This window comes from Trichechus manatus, unplaced genomic scaffold (genome assembly GCF_000243295.1).
Source record: "Trichechus manatus latirostris isolate Lorelei unplaced genomic scaffold, TriManLat1.0 scaffold00026, whole genome shotgun sequence".
Classification (NCBI taxonomy): Eukaryota; Metazoa; Chordata; class Mammalia; order Sirenia; family Trichechidae; genus Trichechus; species Trichechus manatus.
The window spans coordinates 2,229,289-2,255,054 of record NW_004443962.1 but is presented as its reverse complement, the minus strand read 5'-3'; the positions used below and the strand labels follow the sequence as shown (position 1 = coordinate 2,255,054).

Sequence of the window (25,766 nt, the reverse complement as noted above, 5' to 3'; positions counted from 1 at the left end):
GTCCTCTTCACTTTCAGCAAGCAAGGTTGTGTTACCTGCATATCACAGGTTGTTAATGAGTCTTCCTCCAATCCTGATGCCGAGTTCTTCTTCATATAGTCCAGTTTCTTGGATTACCTGCTCAGTATACAGATTGAATAAGTATGGTGAAAGGATACAACCCTGACGTACACCCTTCTTGACTGTAAACCACGCAGTATCTCCTTGTTCTGTTCCAACGATTGCCTCTTGGTCTAAGCACAGGTTTCTCACGAGCACAATTAAGTGTTCTGGAATGTCCATTCTTCGAAATGTTATCCATAATTTGTTATGATCCACACAGTCAAATGCCTTTGCATAGTCAATAAATACAAGTAAAGATCTTTCTGGTATTCTCTGCTTTAAGCCATTATTCATCTGACAGCAGCAATTCCTCTTCTGAATCTAGCTTGAATTTCTGACAGTTCCTGTCAACATACTGCTGCAACTGCTTCTGAATGATCTTCAGCAAAATTTTACTTGCATGTGATATTAATGAAATTGTTTGATAATTTCCACATTTTAGTGGATCACCTTTCTTTGGAATGGGCACAAATATGGATCTCTTTCGGTCAGTTGGTCAGGTAGCTGTCTTCTAAATTTCTTGGCATAGACGAGCGAGCACTTCCAGTACTGCATCCGTTTGCTGAAACATCTCAATTGGTATCCTGTCAATTCCTGGAGCCTTGTTTTTCCCCAATGCCTTCAGTGCAGCTTGGACTTCTTCCTTCAGTACCACCGGTTCTTGATCATATGCTACCTTCTGAAATGGCTGAACATCGACCAATTCTTTTTGGTACAGTGACTGTGTATTCCTTCCATCTTCTGATGCTTCCTGTGTCGTTCAATGCGTGTTTGTGTGTGTGTGCACGCGGGTGTGTTTGTAAGTAATATTTGATTGAATTTTTGGTAAAAGTTTACACAGCAAGTTAGGTTCACCTTTGACAATTTCCACACAAACTGTTCAGTGACATCAGTTACATTTATCGCAATGTGTCAACCCTCTCTTTAATTGTGTTCAGTTTGCTCCCTTTCCAGTACTTAGTTTCCCTGGCCCCTTATCTTCTCATCTTTGCTTCTGAAAAATTGTTGACCCTTGGCCTCACACTGATGGATTTTAGGTAGTGCACCGATCTTATGGTAATATCCTTTATTTTGTGTGCCACTCTTACTGCTTTGCTCCTGACAAGTAGAGACCCGTATTTGTGTCTTCAATGGCTGCTCGCAAGGTTTCCAGACTTCAGACACTACTCACTTCACTAGGATGCAGATCATGATTTTTGTGAACTATGTTACCAGCTGACTGAGTTGTCCCATGAGAATATGGCCCTAAGCCTTAAAATGTTATTGGAAGGTGTTTTGCTATTTCTGAGGAGTATCTGTATTTGTGTCTTCAATGAATATATGTGCCTACACTCACATATTTGTATTTACATGTACCTATAGATACTGATAAAGATCAAAGACTACAGCCTTCCGTACGGATTACACTTCAAAATAAAGAAAACAAAAATCATCACAACTGGACCAATAAGCAACATCATGATAACAGAGAAAAGAGTGAAGTTGTCAAGGATTTCATTTTACTTGGATCCATAATCAACATCCATGGGTGGCAGTCAAGAAATCAAACGATGTACTGCACTGGGCAAATCTGCTCCAAAAGACCTCTTTAAAACGTTAAAAAGCAAAGATGTCACTTTGAGGACTAAGCTGCACCTGACCCAAGCCATGATGTTTTCAATTGCCTCACCTGTGAAAGCTGAACAATGAATAAGAAAGACCAAAAAAGAACTGATGTCTTTGAATTACAGTGCTGGCAAAGAATACGGAGTATACCATGGACTGCCAGAAGAAAGAACAAATATGTCTGGAAAGAAATACAGCCAGAATGCTTCTTAGAAGCCAGGATGGTGAGACTTCGTCTCAAGTACTTTGGACATGTTATCAGGAGGGACCAGTCCCTGGAAGACATTATGCTTGGTAGAGGGTGAGCGAAAAAGAGGAAGACCCTCTACAAGATGCATTGACACAGTGGCTGCAATAATGGGCTCAAACATAGCGACGACTGTGAGGATGGCACAGGACCAGGCAGTGTTTCATTCTTTTGTACAAAGGGTCACGATGAATTGGAACTGATCTGATGGCACCTAACAACAACACAGATACTTCTATCTGTTCTCACCTGTGTACACACCTGTACTTACCCATATACCAATTTGCCTATACCCATCCACATGTGCTCAAACACTCATTTTTACTTTGGTTGTGTTGTACTCACGATATCCACATTCGGTGTCACTTTTTCCAACACCAAAAACAACCAGTCTCTATGGTATAAATCGTACTTTCCCCATCCCCCCTCCTTTCCCTGGTAACCACCAATGAACACTGGTCTATGTTTATCTATTCTTGTTTTCTTATAAAAGAGGGATCCCCAATATTTGTCCTTATGTGCTTGACTTACTTCACTTAACATTATGCCCTCCAGATCCATCTGTTATATGTTTCGTGGACTCATCATTGTTCTTTATGGTTGTGCAGTATCCCATTATATGTATGTATCACAATTTGCACATCTACTCATCCGTTGATGGGCACTTCAGTTGTTTCAATTTATTTACTATTGTGAATAAAGCAGCACTGAACACAGGTGTGCATATGTCTGTCTGTGTCATTTTTAGGTCTCTAGGGTATATACTGGAACCCTGGTGGCGCAGTGGTTAAGCATTCAGCTGCTAACCAAAAGGTGGGCAGTTCCAATCTATTAGCTGCTCCTTGAAACCTTATGAGGCAGTTCTACTCTGCCCTATAGGGTTGCTGAGTTGGAATCGACTCAATGGCAACAGGTTTTTTTTAGGGTATATACCAAGGAGTGGGATTACTGGATCAGAGGGTAGTTGTATTTCTAGTTTTTTGAGAAAGCACTATACCGTTTTCCATAGTGGTTGTACCATTTTACAATCCCACCAGCAATGGATAATAAAGGATTCAATTTCCCCACATCCTCACCAACGTATGTTATCTGTTTTGTGTGTGTGTGTGTGTGTGTGTGTGTGTGTGTGTGCATGTGTGTGTTTATCATTGCTATTTTAGCCACGTAAGATAGTATTTCATTGTAGTTCTGATTTGCATACCTCTAATGGCTGATGATTGTGAATATCTTTTCATATATTTGTTGGCTGCTTAGATGGCCTCTTTGGTGAAGGTTCTGTTCATGTCCTTTGCTCATTCGGTTATTGAGTTGTTTGCCTTTTTGTTGTTGAGTTGTCACAGTTTTCGACACATTTTAGAGATTAGACCCTTATCAGATAAGGTTGTTTCTGAAGATTTCTTCCCCAGTCTGTAGGTTGTCTACTTACTCTTTTAATAAAGTCTTTTGATGACAATATATTTTTAATTTTTATGAGGTCTCATTTATCTATTTTGTCTTCTATTCATGCAATTGTTGTAATGTTTGTTATACTACTTTTACAAACCAGATCCCAGAGTTTTCTCCCAATGTTGTCTTCCAGGAATTTTATAGTTTTAGGTTTAACATTTAGATCTTTGATCCATTTTGGGTTAGTTTTTGTGTATGGTGTTACACAGAGGTCATGTTTCATTTTTCTGCAAGTGAATACCCAGTTTTGCCAGCACCATTTATTAAAGAGACTGTTTCTGCCCCACTGAATAGACTTTGGTCCCTTTTGAAAATCAGCTGTCCATAGATGGCTGGGTTTAAATCTGAGTTCTCAATTCTATTCCACTGGTCTATGTGTCTATCGTTGAACCAATACCAGGTTGTTTTGATTACAGCGGCTGTATACTATGTTTCGCTATCAGGGAGTGTGAGGCCTCCTGCTTTGTTCTTTATCTTTAATATTGTTTTGGCTATTCAGGGTTTCTTTCCTTTCCATGTGAATTTGGTCATTAGTTTTTCCATTTCAGTAAAGAATGTTGTTGGGATTTGTATCGGGATTGCATTGTGTCTGTAGATCACTTTATGCAGAATTGACATTTTCACTATATTAACTCTTCCAATCCATGAGTACAGGATGTTTTTCCATTTTGTAGGTATCTTTTAGTCTTTTGTGGTAGTGTTTTGTAATTTTCATTGTATAGGCCTTTTATGTCCTTGGTTAGGAAAATTCCTAGATATTTTATTGATCTGGGGGCTATTGTAAATGATATTGTTTTCTTGATTTCTTTTTCGGAGTACTCTTTGTTAGTGCAGAGGAATCCACCTGATTTTTGTGAGCTGATCTTGTACCCTGCAATGTTGCTAACTTCTTCTATTAGTTTCAGCAGTTTTCTTGTGGAATCTTTAGGGTTTTCTACGTATAAGATCATGTCATCTGCAAATAGAGATAGTTTTACTTCTTCCTTTCTGACTTGGTTACCTTTTAATTCTCTTTCTTGTCTTAATGTTCTGGCTAGGACTTCCAGTACAATGTTGAATAAGAGTAGTGACGATGGGCATCCTTGTCTCGTTCCCATTCTGAAAGGGGAAGGTTCTCAGTCTTTCTCCCGAGTATAATGTTGGTTGTTAATTTTCATATAACGCCCTTACTATGATGAGAAATTTCCCTTCTATTCCTATTTTGCTGAGAGTTTTTAATCAGGAAAGGATCTGAATTTTATTGAATGTCTTTCCCGCATCAATTGATATGATCATATGGTTCTTTTCCTTTGTTTTATTTATGTAGTGGATTACACTGATTCATTTTCTAATGTTGAACCACTCATGTATGATTTTTTTGATATGTTGCTGAAGTCTGTTGGCTAGAATTCTGTTGAAAAATTTTGCCTGTATGTTCAAAAGGGATACTGATCTGTAATTTTCTTTCTTTGTGATGTTTTTACCCGGTTTAGGTATCAGGGTTATGCTGGCTTCATAGAAAGAGTATGGTAGTGTTTGTTCTTCCTCTTTGTTTCTGAAGAAATTGAGTAGGATTGGTGCTAACTCTTCTCTGAATGTTTGGTAGAATTCTCCAGTGTAGCCATCTGGTCCCAGGCTTTTATTTTGTTGGCAGTTGTTTGATGATATCTTCAATCTCTTCTTTTGTAATGTGTCTGTTTAAAATATTCTACCTCTGTGTCAGGGTGGGTAAGTAGTGTTTCCAGGAATTTGTCCATTTCGTCTAGGTTTTCAAATTTGTTGGAGTACAGTTTTTCATAGTAATCAGTTATGATCTTCTTTTTCTGTTGGATCTGTTGTAATGCTACCAATTTCATTTCTTAAATTGGTTATTTGCCTCTTCTGGTTTTTTTCTTTTGTCAGTCTAACCAGTTGTTTGTCTATTTTATTGATCCCTTCGAAGAACCAACTTCTGGTTTTACTGATTCTTTCTACTGTTTCTCTAATTCATTTATTTCTGCCCTGATCTTTATTATGTCCTTTTTTTCTAGTAGCTCTGGCTTATTTTGCTCTTCCTTTTCTATTTGTTCAAGCTGTCGGTTAAACGTAACAATTTTGATCTTTCTTCTTTATTAATTTAGGCATTTATTGCTATAAATTTCCCTCTGAGTACTGCTTTTGCTGTGTCCTAAAGGTTTTGATATACTGTTTTCATTTTCCTTTGAGTCTAAGAATTTTAATTTCACTTTTGATTTCTTCTATGGCCCAACAGTTTTTCAGTAATATATTATTTCGTTTCCATGTATTTATTTATTTTTCCTGTCGATTTCTGGCTTCATGCTGTTATGGTCAGAGAAGATGCTTTGTATGATTTCAATCTTTTTAAATTTGTTGAGACTTTTTTGTGTCCTAGCATACAGTCTATTCTGGAAAATGATCCATGCACGCTGGAGAAGAAATGTGTATTGTTCTGATGCTGGGTGGAGTGTTCTATACATGGCCATTAGGTTCAGTTGGCTTCTGGTGTTGTTTAAGTTCTCAATGTCTGTAGTGATCTCCTTTTTAGATATTCTGTCTATAAAGTGGTGTGCTGAAGTCCCTTGCTATTATTGCAGAGTTGTCTATTTCTCATTTCATATAAGTATTTGTTTCATGTATTTTGGTGCACTGCTGTTAGGTGCATATATAACTGTTAAGTCTTCCTGCTGGATTGACCCTTTTATTAAGTAATGTCCTTCTTTATCTCTTGTAATAGATTTTAATTTAAAGTCTATTTTATCTCATATCAGTATAGCTACCCCTGCTCTTTTTTGTTTACTGGTTGCATGGAATATTTTCTCCATCCTTTTATTTTCAGTCTGTTTATGTCCTTATGTCTAAGGTGTGTTTCTTGTAGACTGCAAAAGGATGGATCATGTTTTTCTATCCATTCTGCCACTGTCTTTTGCATGGGGCGTTTAGACCATTTACATTTAAGGTTATTACTGAAAATAAAGTGTCTACCTCACTCATTTTGCTATTTGTTTTTTGAGTATTTTGTATCTTGTGTGTTTCCTTTTAATTCTGATTTTTCTGTTTTTGTTTGTATTTGGCTGCTTTGTTGTGATGAGCCTTTTTGCTAACTTCCTTCTTCTGTATGTTTCTTCTTGCTGATTTCCTAGTGGTTGCCACATATGCTACATTATACAACTTACAATTGCAACAATGTTTAACATATGAATAAAAGTTATCATACAACCTTAACATAATAAATCTATTTCTGATATGCCCCTCCCCCCCATTTCTGTTGGTGTGTTTCCATGAATATCAATATACAACCTGTATGCGATAAGTTTACTTTATACTTATTTCTTGTAAGCTTGATGTTGTAACATTTGTGGGATTTAATTATTGAGTTTATTCCCTGAAAATATCATATACTTGGTCCTTATGATTGTTTTTTGGAGATCTCACTGTCTTTACTTTTTTTCACGTGTATACATATGAGTATTTATTTAATGCTTTTGCCTTTCCATTTAGAGTACTCCCTTGAATAATATTTGCAGAGCTGGTCTGGTGGTGGCAAATTCCCAGAGCTTTTGTTTGTTTGAGAATGTCTTGATTTCCCCCTGGTTTTTGAATGACAACTTTGCTGGGTAAAGAATTCTTGGTTGGCAATTGTTCTCTTTCATTATTTTATATATGTTGCTCCATTGTCTTCTGTCCTCTAGAATTTCTGGGAAGAAATACACACTGATTCTTACGAAAGTCCCTTGGCATGTTATATTACGTTTTTCTCTTGCTGCTTTCAGAATTTTCCCCTTGTCTTTGGTTTTCAAGAATTTCATTAGGACAGAGCGTGGAGTTGATCTTTTTGTGTCTCTTTTAATTGGGGTTCATGTAGCTTCCTGTATTTGCAGGCTTGGTTCTCTGTTCAGATCTGTGAAATTCTGATTATCTCTTGGCAAATTATTTCTATGCCCTTATTGTTGTCATGTGCTCTGGGATTCCAATAATTCTAATGTTACATTTCTTAACCGAATCCTGTATCTTCTTTTGGGTTTGTTTGCTTTTCTTTATTCTTTTCTCCTGTTTCTCTTGAGACTTGAGAAACGTTCAGTTATTTTGCCTTCTAGTCCCTTTATTCTTCTATCTTCTGTCTGTTCGTTTCTACCGTTGAGTGTTTCTCTTGCTTTTTCTAATTCAGTTGTTTTACTCTTCAGTTCCAGTAATTTTCTTTGATTTTTTGTTTTGTTTTTGTCTGTTTTCAATTTCCTTGTTGAGTCTCTCATTTTGTTCTGTCATGTTTCCTGATCTCTACTAGTTTGTTTTCAGCGTCCTTTTATGTTTTCTTTAAACGTATTTAGCACCACAGTCTGAAATTTTTCAATTCTTTGCATTATTGTGACCTCCACAGGAGAAATTTCCTCTTCTTCATGTTTGCTTTTGTCTGATTCTTCGTCTGTTGTGATTTTGTGTGTTTTGCTATTTTTTGCTGAACTCGGGCCATTTTGTTGTCTTTATTTTTTTACTTTAAATTTTGTATTCTCGTTTTTATGAGAAAACTTTCTGACTGGACGCCCTGGTTGTGCAGGGGCCAAGCATCCAGCTGTCAACTGAAAGGCCGGGGCTCGCACTCACCAGCCGCTCTGCAGGACAAAGATGTGGCAGCCTGCCTCAGCAAAGACTCAGCCCTGAGAACTCCACAGGGCAGCTCCACTCAGCCCTATAGGGTCACGGCAACAGGCTTGGTATCTTCTCCTGAGAACCACTAGAGGGCACTCTTACCCTTAGGTTTTTCCCAGTGCCGATTCAAGAGTTCTAGATGCTTGATCTCTGGAATTCAATACGCATGCACCGGGGGTGGCGGGGGCGGTGTCTGGCTGGTCACAGATGCTGAGGTAAGTGGTGGGGCTCAACTTCCCTGTGGTGAAGGCAAGGGGCTCTCTGTATTTCCCTCATGGCCGTCCCTGCACAGGCTCACCAACAGTGTCCTGCTGTGGGCTATTTCTTTCTGCGGCACACTGTCAGTCTGAAGTACTCCCCTCACTCTGCTGCCCTGGCTGTTCCTCCCGGTACTAGTGCCCTTCCACCTTGGCCCTCAGCGAGATTCAACAGCACTCTCGTGCAGTGCCATGGTCTCCCTTCTCCCCCTCCCAACTACATGGTCTGTGAACTCCCACAGACAATTTATGCTGCCTTAAAAAACAAATCAGGCTACAGCTTCCTCAGATTAGCTCTTTTTCTGTGTTCCCTGTTTGGGGTGTTACCCATCCCTGTCCTGAAATGGCTGTGGTGAGCAAGCACTCCCGATATTAGCAGGCAGATACTCCTGGCTTCTGTACCGTCCCTGCTCCTCCTCCTCTCCCCTGCTTCTGGACTCACCCCAACTCTCCACCACCTCAGCTGCTGTCAGGAGTTCTATGCTCTCAGTCTGTGCTTGCTTTTATTCGTTGTTCAGTGGGTTAGTTGCTGGGGGAGTAAATGGGAGCCTCCACTCACTTTGCCATCTTGCTCCGTCTCCTGTAGTTCAACATTTTGCCCATAGAATCATTCAATATTGCAACCCGGGACTTGAATTTTTTTCTTCAGTTCATTCAGCTTGAGAAATACCAAGTGTTTTCTTCCCTTTTGGTTTTCTAACTCCAGGTCCTATTACTCTGTTCAAAAACCTCCATTGGCTTCCCATTTTACTCAATATAAAAACCAAAGTCTGTACCGCGGCCTATAAGCCCTAATAATCTGCTTCCCCCTTTCCCCTTTAGCCCTCAGGACCACATCACCTCCTACTACTCATTCTGCTCTTGACACACTGGCTTCCGTGCTGCTCCCTGAACATGACTGCCATCCAACCACCGCAGGGGCTTTGCAGTAGCTGTTTGTTTGGAACACTGTTGCCCTAGATATCCACATTACTAAGTCCTTCATTTCCTGCAAGTCCTGGTTCAAATACCACCTTTTCAATGCAGCCTACCAACACCCTGCCTGGCTCCACTTGCATAAATACCATTTTCCAACATACTACATAACATACTCCATAATATACTATAATTTATACTTATTTATTGTCTGTCTTCCTTTACTAGAATCTATCCTCCATCATGGCCAAAGATCTTTGTTTTGTTCACTGATGCACTGCTTAGTGTAGCCTGGCATCTATTAAGCACTCACACATATTTATCAATTGAAAGTCTCTGTAGCCATACACTTGGCTTTTCTACCTGTGACCATGGATGAACTTTTTTTTTTAATTTTAATTTTTTGCTGTTGTTGAGAATATACACAGCAAAGCAGACACCAATTCAATTGTGTGTACATATACAATTCAGAGACATCGACTACGTTCTCCGAGTTGTGCAGCCATCCTCATCCTTCTTTTCTGAGTTGTTTCTCCCCCATTAACATAAACTCACTGCCCCCTAGAGCTCCTATCTAATCTTTTGAGTTGCTGCCGTCACTTTGATTTCATATAGATTGATCTTAAAAGAGCATAATGCTCAAGGCAGACATTTTTTAACAGTTAAACTAAATACTGTCTGGTTTTAAGAAAACTTTAGGGGATATTTTTGGTTTAAGGTTTAAAGATCATTTCAGAGCAATAGCTTCAGCGGTTCACCCAGCCTCCTTGGCTCCAGAAAGTCTGGAGTCCATGAGAATTTGAAATTCTGTTCTGCATTTTCCCCTTTTTGATCAGGATTCTTCATTAGAATCTTTGATCAAAATGTTCAGTAATGGTAGCTGGGCACCATCCAGTTCTGGTCTCCTGGCAAAGGAGGCAGTTATCCATGGAGGCAATTAATCACGCACTCACGGACAAACTCTTAATGCTTCCATATACAGACAACTTGTGCACTGACTCTCAACCTCTTTAACCTCAATGATTTTGTTCCTGTAATTGTTCCCTTTCACTTGCATCATCATTTTTTTCCCTTTCTACTGGATCATTAAAACCAGCATATATATATCTTTAAAAACATTCTCTTGATTCAATATATTTTAACTGCTACTGCCCCATTTCTCTGCTCTTTTTTACAGTAAGATTAGAAAATTATTCATTTTCACTGTCTCCATTTCCAATATTCTCATTCTCTAACTCAGCCTGTCACTTACCTTACTCAGAATAAATCCAAAGGCCTATGGCTCAGTCCAGCCTGTCTTCCAATGTACCTCTGGCCTTCTCTTCCACCACTCTCTCCTCACTGACTCAGTTCCCATCATGCTGGCCTCTGTCTGTTCCACCTATGATTTCCACACTAGGAATGATTCCAAATGCTACATTATCAATTCTTCATTTCTGTACAGTGAACAAATCTCATTGAAGTGGTTACTTTCCTGAGGAATTCATTTAGATGGCCTATTTTCTTACCTTAACCGGAGAGCGTGTCATCATTTCTCCAGAGCCGCGAGGGAATATTCGAGCTTGAGCAATCATTTCCAACACGCTAGTTTTTCCAGCACTCTGATCTCCAACCACAACAACCTTACCACAAAACAAATAACATTCACTGATATTTTTCCGACACAAAAAATGCTGAGATATTTTAGTCTTTTAAAATGTCTACAAATAAATTATTTTTAAAATATTATCAATGAAAAAAATGACAGTTGATATGCACACTGAGAATATAAGCAGCGAAGTATTAATTGGATCCCTTATTTATGGTCAAGATTATTTAAATAACTTGTGTAATTTAAAACACAATTTCTAAAATAAGATTACTAATTTTCCACAAATCTTTTCAATAGCTAGTTTATGCTTAAAAGACACATTTTCAGTTCTATGAGATTAACTTTCACTTATGCTTAATTTAATCAGCTATTCAAGTATTTTAGTATTATGAATATTATAAATATATAATGCCAAACATTTGATAGCCTTCCTTCATAACAGATAAATGTAAGGAAACTAATGGACCAAAATGAAGAGCTAGAGTCAAACATTCAGTGTCTAAGACATCAACTACAACACATGAATAAAATTATGTAGATTATATACATATATCTGCATTTATATTTGAGAATCTAAAGTACATTTTTTGCTAATAGGCAAGTTTACTATCTATTAATTTTTTACTTACTCGTGGCAGATGATCTTGTGTATTATAACTGGCATCATAATCAGATAGAACATCAAGAACTTCAGAATACATGTCAATCAAAGATTTCTGTAAAGTTAAAAAAAATTTAATAATGTAAAACAGTGAAGACATTAACAATAATACCACAAATGTGTCAAGAGAAAAGATGATAAATTCAAAATTTTTCCATAATCAGTGTTTTTTCTAATTACATAAATATTCACAGTAAAAACTAAAATACTACAGAATAAAATTCCATTTCTTTTCATCCAATTTACCCATAATTATTTAGAGATATTCTGATTTAATAAAGGACATTAATTCAGGGTTTCCTAACCTTCTAATTAAATGGTAAAAAAGGAAAGTTATTATTTAATACTGAAGAGCTAATATTAAATGCCCAAGAGAAGACCATTAACACCAAAAAGGCCAGATAAGGGGTCAGGCAGCCAACTGACCAAGACATCATCCTCTCCTGAGTATGATCTGTAAGCGTGAGTATTAGAGTGAGTGACAGACAGAAAGCCTGAAGAGAAAGAAAGTGTATTCTGGTAACTAGGCAGGTTAAAAGGTGAGAGTACCAGGGGCAGATTACCAGAGGCAGATTACCTCTATTGTTTCTCTCTGTTTTAATTAGGACTGCATATGCTTCAAGTAAGTATTTGATGAATGAAAGAACAAACGAATAAATACACCTAAACAGAAAAGGCTACCATTAAGCATTTAATAACTGAGAATAAGGGGTTTTGGTTTTTATGCCAAAGACGGAGTAAAATGAGGGCTTAAGGTTCCTTTCATCTCTTAACACCTAGAAATAATTAAATGGAAGGCAACTGCCGGCCCATTCACCTAAAAATAAATTTAAAAAATCAATTACCACTTTATTTTAGAGAAAATACTGTTTCTGAGATAAACGCTCAACGTACATTAACACTTGGACATGACTTTTCTCAACTGCCCCATGTCACTTGTATCTGTTTCATGAAATCATGGTTTAGAGTTACAGCTACTAATGCATACTAGTTAAACTAGAACTACATATCTTTGGACCTTGGCTACAGAAAGTATGTGCCATGATTTACTGCAGCTTTGCTGTACATAAATTCTTTATATTTACATTAAAGATAAAACAATTACTTCAATTTGATTTAGCCATATGGCTTGGTTTAGTGGGGGATAATAAGATTTACTTTACTGATAATAATAATTGCCAATGTGCTGATGGTAATGATAACAGCAACTTTTTTTCAAGAATTCTTTAAAATGCCTAAGGAACCTTCTGAAAGAAAATGGTAGTTTTTTTTTTTAACTGAAGGAAGTGGCTTAATTGTTCACCGGGAATATAAGTGAGGCAATGATGATATGTCCCATTTAAATGTTCATCCACTCACAATTCTGAATTTATAGTAATAGAAATAAGCCCAAAAATAAACAAGGTATTTCAGAAAAAGATAACTGACTTAAGATAAGTCTCTCTTAAAAGTCAGAAGATTTTTATGGTGTAGTATAAAACAAATGTTTGGAGACTGATTTGTGTCTTAATATAGGAAGGGAACTCCCTTCCCCCAACGACATCAGGACGATAGAATACTCAACAGTTTCTTAAAAACTGGGATCAGTGAACACAGAAAGTTAAGGGGCAAAGTTCTGAGAAGTAATAAATTAAATTTAAAATACCTTAAGCTTTCTATGATGGATGCCTTTGTCATCTTTTTGTAATACCAATTTTCTCAATTCTTTGTTCTCCTTTTCTAACCGCTCCAAGATTCTCTGGTACTTTAACTGCAACCAAATAATACATATAACTGCAACCAAATAATACATATAACTATACATATAATACCTATAACATATACATATAACACATACATATAACATATACATATAACTATTTAAGAAAAAGATGAGTTAACAAATAACATTAATTAAGTCTAGACTAAAATCTTACCCCAAATCTTGAAGTCACATCTCCTGATTACTAAAGTGAAAACTATGTTTAAAAAACTTCTATGAAAATGTTGAGAATAAAACTAAATTATGACTCATCTCTTCATGCAAATGGTGAAATGTATTACCATTTTCTATCACAAGCTGGCATTTCCTTTGGAAAACTCTGATATTTACATTGAAGAAATTAAATTAAAAACAGTAAAAATGTAAAAATTTAAAGTGACTTCTTAAGTACATTCTACGAAGTAATATTTCCTATTTTATCAAACTTCAGTCTTCATTAGAGGGACATTCAATAAAAAATTAAATTCTTTCCATTTTCCACATTATTTTGTTTTAATTAGCTGCAGATTAGAATCACCTGGCTGAGAAGCCATTACGAAAAGACAGATGTTGACGCCTACAGCATAGGTGATTCTAATGTATGATGAGGTATGAGAATAAATGCATAGCTATTAAGGAAATCTCTCACTCAAAAAATATTAGCTATTTAATTTCATCCAGACTGCTCCTTGTTTTTTTCCCTAAAAACAGAAACTCGAGATAAGTCTTAACTTTTTAAAATAACTTAAGTATGGCATATCATTGTTGTTTAAACAGAGTAAGTGATGACAGAGTAGGTAAGAGGGCAATTTTCACTAGAATGTTATCTATTCATTATATCGCACAGAACAGGTCTTTAAACTAATGATGATTTTATCATCTAACATAAGAAGAGAAGAGCTTTTCAAAATAGTGCCCAAATTATCTTTTCTAAAGTACTATCTGACTGGGTTTGGGCTTTAGAGAAGCAAAGGAAATGTGCTCATGAGAACTCTGTGATAGACTCAACTCAAACTTCATTAACCGTTGTCTGAATTAATTTATCCAACAATGTAAATTGCAAGCATAGGTTTATACAAGGATAAACCATTTTGACATTTTTTTCCACAGCAGTTTTTCTTTAAAATTAGAAGTACATGATTCACTCAAAAATAGGTTTTTACACATAAACGAAACAAACGACAACAAAAAAATCCAAAGCCATTGCCGTCGAGTCGATTCAGACTCACAGCAACCCTGTAGGACAGAGCAGAACCGCTCCGTATGGTTTCCAAGACTGTGACCTTTACAGAAGCAGACTATCACATCCTTCCTCCACAAAGCAGCTGGTGGGTTCAAACCCCAGACCTTTGGGTTAGTAGCTGAGTGCTTAACCACTGTGCCACCAGGGCTCCTTATAAATAAGTTAATTCCACACTTACCTGGATCCTTCTTTATCTCTTATTTCTCAATTAGCTTTTGCATTTGCATCTATAGATAATAAGGTTCTACCATTAAACTACTCCAAATTTTGCTTTGTTAAAAAATTAATTTCCACATTGCTAAAGTCACATTAGAGTATAAGAAAAAGTCTCTACTTTTTCTTACTCATTAGAAGTACCTGAGTATGCAGAAGTTCTTCTTGAAGTTGGTCAATTTTCTCTTTGTCTGAAACCTAAATATTTAAGGTAAATTAATTTTAGTTTAGTAGAATTAGGTTTATATAGAAGGTACGGTAAGCTAAATTTAAAAAAAATTTAAGAGTAAAAACTACTGGATTTACTTGCATATTTAACCAAAGCAAATCTTAAATCAAATGATTAAGAAAGCACCTCTATTCATTAATAAAAATAGCTCAAGATTTTACACTGAGAAGTAAAAACCTAAGCAAAAAAGCAACTGTCTTCCTGCTGCCATTCTAGTCATTTCATACAAAAGTCTTGTTAGAAAAGCAAGAGATCAACACAGAAAGCTACTATTTTCTTCCTGGGCTATTTTGTATTAAAGCACAGGGAAGGAGATACTTGGAGACATAAAGCATGGATAACCCTACTGAAATGTGTTCTGGGAAATCAGGTACATGTCACCATTTGCAGCTCTTGAAAAGCTCACTGGTGATAGAAGAACTTTTAAGCAAGTATTATCTATTTCTGTCTTGTAAAGAGGCAAACATGATAAATGCAAAGAAAAACTTGTACTTTCATAGCTTTAACTGGAGCCACATGCTTGTTGTCAAACATAGTCCAGTGCAATATCTACTAACCCATAACATACAGAATGCATTGGTAGCAATAAAGCCAAGTAAAACAACTAAAATTGATCTGAACATAAAACAAAAAGAATAAAATTACAGGTATTGTGTAAACTACTTCAAATTGTTATTAATGCTAATAGTTTTAAGATGAACTTATCTAAACCCTCCCCCCGCCAAAAAACTTTATTGTGTAACAGGCTTTAAAGTAGTCACAATACAACTCTAAATACAAAATACAATGATCAATTATAAATTGGTTAATAAATGTAGATAAATTAAAAATGATGTCATTTATGACAAATCCATGTAACTGTGCTTTCATTCCATGGTGAGGTGCAGAAGCTATCATCCTCAGTCTTTTAAAATAACTGTCTAATTTCTGATCATCAGAATGTGTAAATATGAAGTTATTTCATAGCAGACAAAAATCAAGTTCAAATTCATACGCGTTTTCATTTAAATCCTTTTTCATCTTCATTCATTGGCTATTTAAGCAATCGAGACATCATGGTAGCAAATATTTATGAAAATTTTTTAATGATTTGCTTATTGAGGTACACATTAATAAGCCTTGTTCAAACTATAGAAAGTTATTTTCAAATTTTAATTCCTATTTCTAATATTTCTCAAAAATTGTCCCAAATTTTTCAACAATATAGATGACAATGCTTGCTAGAAATAAGAATTTTTTTTTTCCTTAAAAGGCTACGGCCTTAAAATCTCCAAATATGGTAAGAGTAATTAGAAAAAATAAGCTAATATAAAACAAACTTTTATTGTTTTCCCATTCCTGTGTAGTAAGCAGAGGCTTGTTGACAGATTCTCATTTTGACTCTGTGTGTGTGTGTGTGTGTGTGTGTAATGAACAAGAATTATTAATAGTCTCAGAAAAGGTAAGGAAATATGCAAGTTGGGGAAGGGAGTCCACATCCAAAGAACAAAAACTTGAAAGTCAATGAAGAAATAAATGACTCCAAATTTTGATCACATGGCATGCCATCATGCTGCAATCATGTGGTCATAAAAATCTGTTATACAGATTAAATTCCCAATTCATTCTGAGGGGTACTAAAACTGACTGACTTTGTTCCATTGAATATTCATCTAACTGCAGCTAAATTAGCATAAAATACATAAATAGTATTAGTATAAATGCTTTTGTTTTGAATGTGAACATTTAATGATTTCATGCAATATATTCTAAATCGCTATGAAAATACAACATTACATCTGGGGCAATAATTAAGAAGCTAATACAATTATACAAAAAAGACAGAATAGTTACTATATGCCAGGGGTCATAAAAGATTAACTTGCTTAGAGATCTGGTAAAATGAAAAGGTTATATAAAAAGTTAAAATGATATAAGGTTACTGGAATATTACAAATGCAATCTTTACGTTAATATTAGTATTTATTAATCATGACTGTAAAGATTTTTATAAATTCCTATTTTAAGGAGTATATAAATTTATCATCTGCCTTTCTGGCACAATTGTTAGGAAAGCTCATGCACAGTTTACTGATACACTTCCTATGTGCTTAGTTTAATGGAACGTAAAAATTAATCTCAATGTTCTATTAAAGAAAGGTGGTGGTGGAGTCAAGAACTGGACCTAATATTTTCTAGGAAACAAGAAAATCTTTAGGTCAAAACAAATATTAAAGATCGATAAGTAGATACTTTTACATATTCTCTTAAGAGAATAGCACACGCTATTTTTAACGTTGCTTATTCTAGGTCTTAACGATTTAATTTGGGTGCATTTTAACGTATTCTCATTTTACAGTATATTGTATTAAAGGCCATGACGCACCTTTTTGTGGGTAAAATTCAGCCACTTACGAGAAAAATAAGTCCATGTCTTGTTGTTTAATATATTCAGATTGTATTTTGAAATTAATTTAAAACTCACCCTGACACAAATGGGTCTCAATGGTCTTGAAACCAGAGCTTTTCTACAATTCCAGGGCTGTGAGACTGATGGAGAGAGCAGGCTCCTCCACAGAAACAAGCTAAAGCTGAAAGAGAAAAACCTTTACTAGCTCCTCACAAAACCAAGCCTGATTTTAAAAGCTTAAGTAGTTTTTCCTACAAAGCCACTGTGGCCACTCTGAAATTCTGAGGCAGATACAGAAAAGGCCCATTTGAAAACATTCTGTGTAAGTGTACACATCCACAGGAGGCAAAACCACCAATGGCAGTTTTAATCTATTCTCTCTGTTCAGTCTCTTTCGCTCAGAAGATACAGGGAAAATTTATTAGCTGCTACTAATAAGATACTAAAAAATGAAGGCCTACTTGTATTTTTAAGATGCTAAGGGAGAAATGATGACTAAAAAGCAAGTAGCTGTGGTTTTTGTGCCTCAAGTTAACCTCGAACACCTGGAATAATCAAAATCTCATGGACTATGGTTTTGACCATTATGATAGAGAAGGAATGGAAGTCATCTGTATACTTAGTACTGGGGGAAGAGAGGAGGATATAGCAAGGAAACTGCTTTTCAAGACAGTAAGGAAAATGATTTCATTATAGCAGAGCATAAATTGTTTTTAAAACTCCATTTACTTTCACACAAAGTAACTCCAAAGTGAGCAGGAACAAGTCCTGTTTGGTGCTCCACTGACCGTACCTTAACAAACAAAACAAATGGAGGTACAGTCTTGTCAGGCTCTATTTTACAAATGCAAAAAGGGAGCAATACAAGGGTTAAGTGGATAATCCAACAAATATTAAAATAGAAATGATATCTCTGACTAGTAAAACCCCAAAAACCAAACCCACTGCTGTTGAGTCGATTTAGACTTATAGTGACTCTACAGGACAGAGTAGAAATGCCCCATAGGGTTTCTAAGGCTATAAATATTTATGGAAGCAGACTGCCACATCTTTCTCCTACAGAGCGGCTGCTGCATTTGAACCGCTGACCTTTAGGTTAGCCCCTGAGTGCTTTAACCACTGCAACACCAGAGCTCCTTCTGACTAGTGAAGTAGACCTAAAAATGAATATTAACTTTTGGCAAAGTAGAAAAACAGCTAATTCATTACTAATATCCTTTCAATTGTCAGATTCAAAAGCACATCAATATTTCTAAACCATACCTGGAAACTTAAAGTGGCAAGTCTGTAGGATTCATTTCAAATTACTTTATCATTATGAAAAAACACCTAAGAACAACATGTACCTAGAACTATACTCGTATTTCTAATTACGATACCAGAATATACTAGCTCCTTCCCCCTTTTTATAACAAAGCTAAGGTGTGGATAGCTCTTGTTCAACTGTCCGTCTAAATATCCAATTTGTTAGAATATCTAAATGGTTCCCTCAACAGTATGCAGGACAGAGCACGCTAAAGTACTACTTACAATAAATCCTTCCTTGGCTTATTGCATCTAATTTAACCAACTGTGAAAATTCCAACTTGTTATTTCCTATTTCTACCTATGTTATTCATGCAGTGAAAGCTGAACAATATCCAGGAGTTGATTCCACATCCACAGCCATGAAATTGAGAAAAGCCAGCAAGTGACACAGAAAAAATAAATGGAACTATGATGAATACTCTTAAGTATTAATCACCACCAAATGGGACAGGTTAGTCAGCAGAATTATTGCACTAAATCAGTAATTCTAATATTGGTTGATTTAACAATTAGAACCTACAGGAAGCTAACTAATATATGACTGACTTTTTTTTTCTAAATAAAGGTTTGTATACAACTTTAAAGCCTTTTTTTCTGACCTAATATATGTAGTATAATTAGCAGACTTCAGGATCTCAGAGTATAATTTAAAATCATTGCATTCATTTCATTTCAACTCAAGACTCTCTTCAGAATATTAATCTTGGGATCTGTGCTATGGGATCATCTAACAGCCATAACATATTTTTAAGGACCTCTTCACCGCACCTATAATCAAATATTTTTATAGATTTATTCTGACTTTTATTAGAATCTGTTCTTTGGTGACTAGAATTATATCAAATTTGCAATCCCTCAGTGGTCCAAGGTGAAATATTTTTATACTGACTGTACTGCTGAATGTGAAAAACTTTATGCAATGAGTTTATTAAAGTATATAAGAACTACATGTTTCTGTCTAAAGTTAAATCAAAGTGTTTTTCTTCTATAAGAAATATGAACATTCCCTGATAATGATATATGCTAGCTAAAACAAATGCTTTAAATAACTTAATTTGGTCATCCACAGTAATTCTTTTCATTTTAGAAATGAAAACTGGAGAACAAGTAGGTAAGTTGGTTACATACTTAGGGTGACTCAATAACTAGATCAAGTAAATGGCAATTCATAATTCTACTCTAAATACAAATCCATGGACATTCACAATTTAATTTTCAGAAACTAAATTCCTGCGTTTGATATGTCTGGGATCTGTTTATACTAACTACTTTTAGGACAGTTGCATGTTTGTATTAAGTATCTTTCAAATTTTTTTGTCAAAAGTAATTTCTCATAATTGGAATCCATGAATGGATTAAGGTGACATGAAATCTTGACAGAAACGGCTGATTAGTGTGAACACATCAGTAGCCCCCTTAAACCGTCCATCACCTTTCGCTTCTGTTGGGTATAGCTCGTGTTATATTGGCCAGCGGCTCTGCGGGCTTCCTCTTCATGCTCTTGAATTTGCTGTTGTAAGAGAATGAGCTCACCAAGCAGACCCTGCCATGAGTTTACAATGAGGAGAAGAGGAAGATTGGGGAGGAGAACAATGTTAAACCAAAGGGCACAACAAAGGAACAAGTGTAAGATACGGAAGAAGGGGGAGCTTATAACAAAAATGGAAACTCATTCATGTACCATTAGAGCCGCTATACAATTGGGCACTGTATTGCATTTCCATTGTTTTCCCTCAGTAAAATTAGATGCCTCAGAAAAATGAAACAGCATAGTTTAAAAAGTGAAAAGGAAAATGCAATAATAAATGACTGTTTGCCAAATAAAATGAGCCAGACATATAAAATCAACATACTGTAAAACCTAGACTAACTGCAATGCTCACTGGAGGTGGAACCGCTGTTAATTAGATTTCCTGGTAACCCTTATTTCTGAGTTGCTAATATGGTCCTGATGATCTTGCAGGCCAATTATTAATCTTCAACCATAATTCTCAGGACTGAATAGACAATACATAAGGTACAAAGGACCGGGTTATAGCTGAAAACTGAGTTTCTTTTTACTTTTAGGTAAATAATAAATTATTATTTCTTACTAATTTTCCCTTATTTACTAAGTAAATAAAATTATTATTTCTAAGTAAATGTTTTTCCTTGTTATCTGACTTCAAGACTGCACTTCCTTAAATCCTTATTGAGTTTTCTAGCATTGAGTTAGTCAAGGTTTTACATTAATTCACATACTCCGTGCTGTGCACATAAGCTTGTTTGACTAAAATTTAGGTTGTTTCTATAAAATTGAAAAATGTTTTAGGTTTTGATTTAACTTTATGCAACATTAAAAAACTAGTCTGACTGAATTTTCACTTTTTACCAGCTGTTATGACATCAAATAGAAATAGTCTCTGAGACTATAATCACGTCCATTTCAATTTTTAAAGCAAAAGCATTATAAAAGAACATAAGATATGTAGACAATGAAGTTATAAAAAATAAAAATAAAACCAAAGCCAGTTTGGACCTATGCACAAAATAATCATCTTCCCTATTTCTAATATTCATTCCATTTAATCACAAAATGTTAAACTAGTGCAATATTTATCAGAACATATTCACATGTAGGATGATACTCAAATACATGACATTTTCTGATATAGTATTTCTAATTGCTGGCCTGTTAGATAATCAACCTCAAGAAATGTGGGGGAAAGACAACAAAGATTTAATGATTATCACAAACCTAATATTTTCTCAACTAGAAATCCTAAAAAGGCAAAGTTTCAGTGAATGAAATAACTAATTTTCACAAGAATAGTGTTCTGGGAGAACAATGGGCTCAATTTTTACAGAATTATAAAAATAAAGAGTTAGGTAAACTAATACTTACTAAAATCATCTAAATTAGGAGTTTTAAATACATAGTTTGAGCTTTTTAAAATGACTGCCCAAACGTACCTTATTTAGTATAATACAGTTATAAAGTCTCTTGAAATACAAGGCTGGTTAACATCACATTCAAAATTTAATAAGTAGACTCAACCAGAAGCTTAATTACTTAATTCACCTTATCTAACCCAAAGCCTTATGTAGATATAAAAGCTCTGCAGAATAGAAGTAAATATAAACAGACTAGTTAGTATTATGGTAAAGCATGGGAAATTAAGAAAAATATTAATATATTAATTGGAGGCTTTTTATTTTGTTTGATTCTTAGTTTTAATATGTTAGGCTATGATTATTTTCAACATTAGACAATGAATGAAACTGGTTCACTTACTTAAATCAAAGGATGAAATTAGTTGATTTTTCTTAGCATGTTAAGTAAGAGAAAATTAGAATGGCATGTAATATAACTGAAATTTCAATTTTGTTTCCAGATTCAAGAGTACAAAATGTATTTGTAAAAACCTACAGTTAACTTTAAAGACGTATCTTCTAAAACCCTTTCGTTACCATCGGCATGAATGATATGCCAGCCACTTTTCATGCCACTGGACCTCAGAGGTAAGGCGTTATTCTGGCTCTAATGCATTAAGCTTCAAGGTGGGTGCCTCCTGAAATGTGTGAAGCTCAACAGACCAGAGCTGGAGCCTCACTGTAGTGTAGGTTGAACACTCTATTAGGTGATGCTTCCTGGATGTGTTAGTTTTCTAACCTTCTGCTTTTTTTCCTCTTTATTTCTTTGAGGTAGGGCTTGCAAGCATAATTATGGCTTTCCAACACGGAGCCCTGTTGGGTTTGTTTTGGTTTTTCTGTGTCATATTTGGAAAACCAGAGGCTCCCCATGTAACCCAATGGAAAGGCATCAGCAATAAATTATCTACCTAGTTCTTGATGGCAAACGACAGTCATGCCACAGACTGGTGGTGCCAAAGTGCCTCATTGGCGGATTGTACTGCCAGATCATATTTCTCAAAATCCATAACCAACCAGAAATTTAAACACGTTCAGTTAGGAAGCATGCATTCCAATACTGAAAACACACGCCATTAAAAAAAAAAAAAAAAAAAAAACTAAGGAGAAAGAAATGTAGTAATGAAAAGTTATTAAATAAATCAGTTCTATGGTCATTATCTATCAAAGAAAGACAATGTTCAACTAATTCACGACTTCATCATTCCCATAATTCTTTTATGACATTGCATTTCATCAAGTGGAAAGAATTCAACTTACATTTATTCATTTGGTCCTTACCATCATCACTTTTTAAAATCATCCTAGTGCTTAGATTTCTCAAAACAGTTCCTTTTAAAGAAGGCTTCCCATGTTGGCTTAGACTTTCACTATACAGTAGTGCACCTGCTGTAATTAACCCACCACCAATACGCTAATTAATAACATGACACAGCAGTGAGAAAATACCCACATTTCTTAACCGTGCTGTTGTATCAGGCACACAATTCTTTCTTATTTATAGCTTAAACAACCCTCCCTAATTCACGGGTTATATCTATACATGACTGTATGATAAATAATATTCATTATATCACAAGAAAACACCCTCTTTCTAGTGTCACCTCACTTTCCTTCCAAGTCTGTTACTGAAGTACTACAATGGGAAGATAGTTGAAATTAACTGTTACCTCCTAAAAAAAGTAGGAAGAAAACACGAATTAGATACAGAAAAAGCTACTTATACTATACAGGCATGAGGAAGTTATCCTTCCCCAAGTACAGACATCAAATCTCACCCTAAATAATAAGTCACGGGCTAAGCTTCTAAGCTAAGGCCATATATGGAGAAGGGGAAGAAATGTGTGTATGTGCTGTATAAGACACTCCTCAGATGTACAAAATACTTTTTTTCCCCCAATAAATATTCTCCCAAGCTAGGATATTTTTCTCCCAAGAAATAACGCATGAACAGTCACCTTGTTAACAACTACAGATGATATGCTCTCTAAACATCTGATATTTCATATACAATGTTCTCAGTTTTCAAAAACCATGATAATGCCAGACTGAGAAAATCAATAACTCCAGAAGCCAAAATGTTCACTGAAAAAATGCTGTGATGATCTAAAAGTTAATCATTTTGGTGAAAATTATTTTACATGACATCTCAAAATATTAAAAGTCAATCATATTTGAGTACACACAAAATACTATCATTTTTCATTGTATTTTAAGAATTTACAACAAAGCAAGGCCTATGTCCTTTTCATTTTAATACACAGCACCTAGAATGAGGTCTGACACATATTAAATGTATTATATCCAACATGTAGAACAGGGCTTGGCACATGAGTGCTGCTTGTATGAATCAAATTACTATTAGCCAAATGTACATTTAAAGCTTCTAACGTAAAATCCAAATCAAGCGTCTTAAAAATGCTTCTTCTGTAAATAAGCTACACATCAACCTTACAATCCATTTTACAAAAGCCCTAGAACAGACTACACAGAAGTTGAGAAAAGCGAGGAGCAGAAATTAAATAATGTCAATATGATGTGAATTCAAATTTTAAGATAATAATGATTATTGTCATTACCACCTTAACAGACAACGTCTGTTTAGTGTTTATTTAATGTGCCAGGTCTTGTGCCAAGAATCACAACATAATCACAACCTATGAGGAAGGGTTTTCCCTTTTACAGAGAGGAAACCAGAAGCACAGAGAAGCTAAGTAACTTGTCTAAGATTAATCAGCCTAGAAAGTAGAAAGGGCAGGATCTGAATTCAGGCAGTGTGACTCCAAAGTCTGCACTAGATACCACTCTGTAGTATAGTCTTACTGTTTTCAAAGTGTCCCTGATCCATCAGGTTTAAGCACATCTACAAGGGGAAAATGGTAATACTGCAATACACATAGAGGTATATTTAAATTATCCATAGGAGCAGGAGTTGGATAACTATGGTGGGCTGTCTGAGTAGCTGACAAAGACCTTATGGCCTACAATCTTAAAATATTTACCATCTGGCCCTGTAAGGAAAAGTCTGTCAACTCCTGCTCTAGAAATACGACTGGGGAAGAGCTACCTCCAAAAGTAGAGTTGAACTTAATGATGTGGATGGAGTCAAGCTTTCAGGACCTTCATTTGCTGATGTGGCATGACTGGAAACAGATGCAAAAGTTCATTAATAATTGGAATGTGCAATGTACGGTATGAATCTAGGAAAACTGTAAGTCATCAAAAAATGAAATGGAACACATAAAAATTGATATTCTAGGTATTAGTGAGCTGAAATGGACTGGTATTGGCCATTCTGAATCACATAATTATATGGTCTACTATACCAGTAATGACAAATTGAAGAGGAATGGCATTCCATTCATCCTCAAAAAGAACATTTCAAGATCTATCCTGAAGTAAAATGCTGCTAGTGATAGGACAATATCCATATGCCTACAAGGAAGACCAGTTAATACAACCATTATTAAAATTTATACATTAACCACTAACGCCAAAGATGAAACTGATGATTTTTACCAACTTCTGCAGTCTGAAATTGATCAAACAAGCAATTGAGATGCACTGATAACTACTGGTGATTGGAATGCGAAAGCTGGGAAGAAAAATCGGTAGTTGGAAAATATGACCCTAATGATGGAAACAATGTCAGAGATCGCATGAAAGAATTTTGCGAGAACAATGACTTCTTCGTTACAAACACCTTTCTTCAACAACATAAGTGGCAACTATACACGTGGACCTTGCTGGATGGACTACACAGGAATCAAACTGACTACATTTGTGGAAAGAGATGATGGAGAAGCTCAATATCATCAGTCAAAACAAGGCCAGGGGCCAACTGCAGAACAGACCATCAATTGCTCATATGCAAACTCAAGTTGAAGTTGTAGAAAATTAAAACGAGTCCACAAGAGCCATAGTACGACCTTAAGTATACCTCACCTGAATTTAGAGACCATCTTATGACTAGATTTGACTCATTAGACACTAATGACTGAAGACCAGACAAGTTGCGGAATGACATCAAGGACATCATACACGAAGAAACCAAAAGGTCATTAAAAAGACAGGAAAGAAAAGACCAAAACAGATGTCAGAACAGACTCTGAGATGTGCTCTTGAACTTAGAGTAGTTAAAGCGAATGGAAGAAATGAAGTAAAAGAGCTGAACAGATTTCAAAGGCTGGCTCGAGAAGAAAAAGTAAAGTATTATAATGAAATGTGCAAAAACCTGGAGTTAGAAAACCAAAAGGGAAGAACACGCTCTGCATTTCCTTTTTTTT

General features: G+C 35.6%; 1 protein-coding gene across 1 annotated transcript in view; it reads right to left on the bottom strand.

Annotated features, from left to right (window-relative positions):
- Positions 1-25,766, bottom strand: part of OPA1 (OPA1 mitochondrial dynamin like GTPase) — a 97,260-nt gene that overhangs the window by 52,526 nt on the left and 18,968 nt on the right. The window contains 5 exon segments of the mRNA XM_023728674.1: positions 10,704-10,817; positions 11,416-11,502; positions 13,093-13,197; positions 14,789-14,842; positions 20,003-20,113. Coding sequence (XP_023584442.1) covers positions 10,704-10,817; positions 11,416-11,502; positions 13,093-13,197; positions 14,789-14,842; positions 20,003-20,113 — 471 coding nt within the window.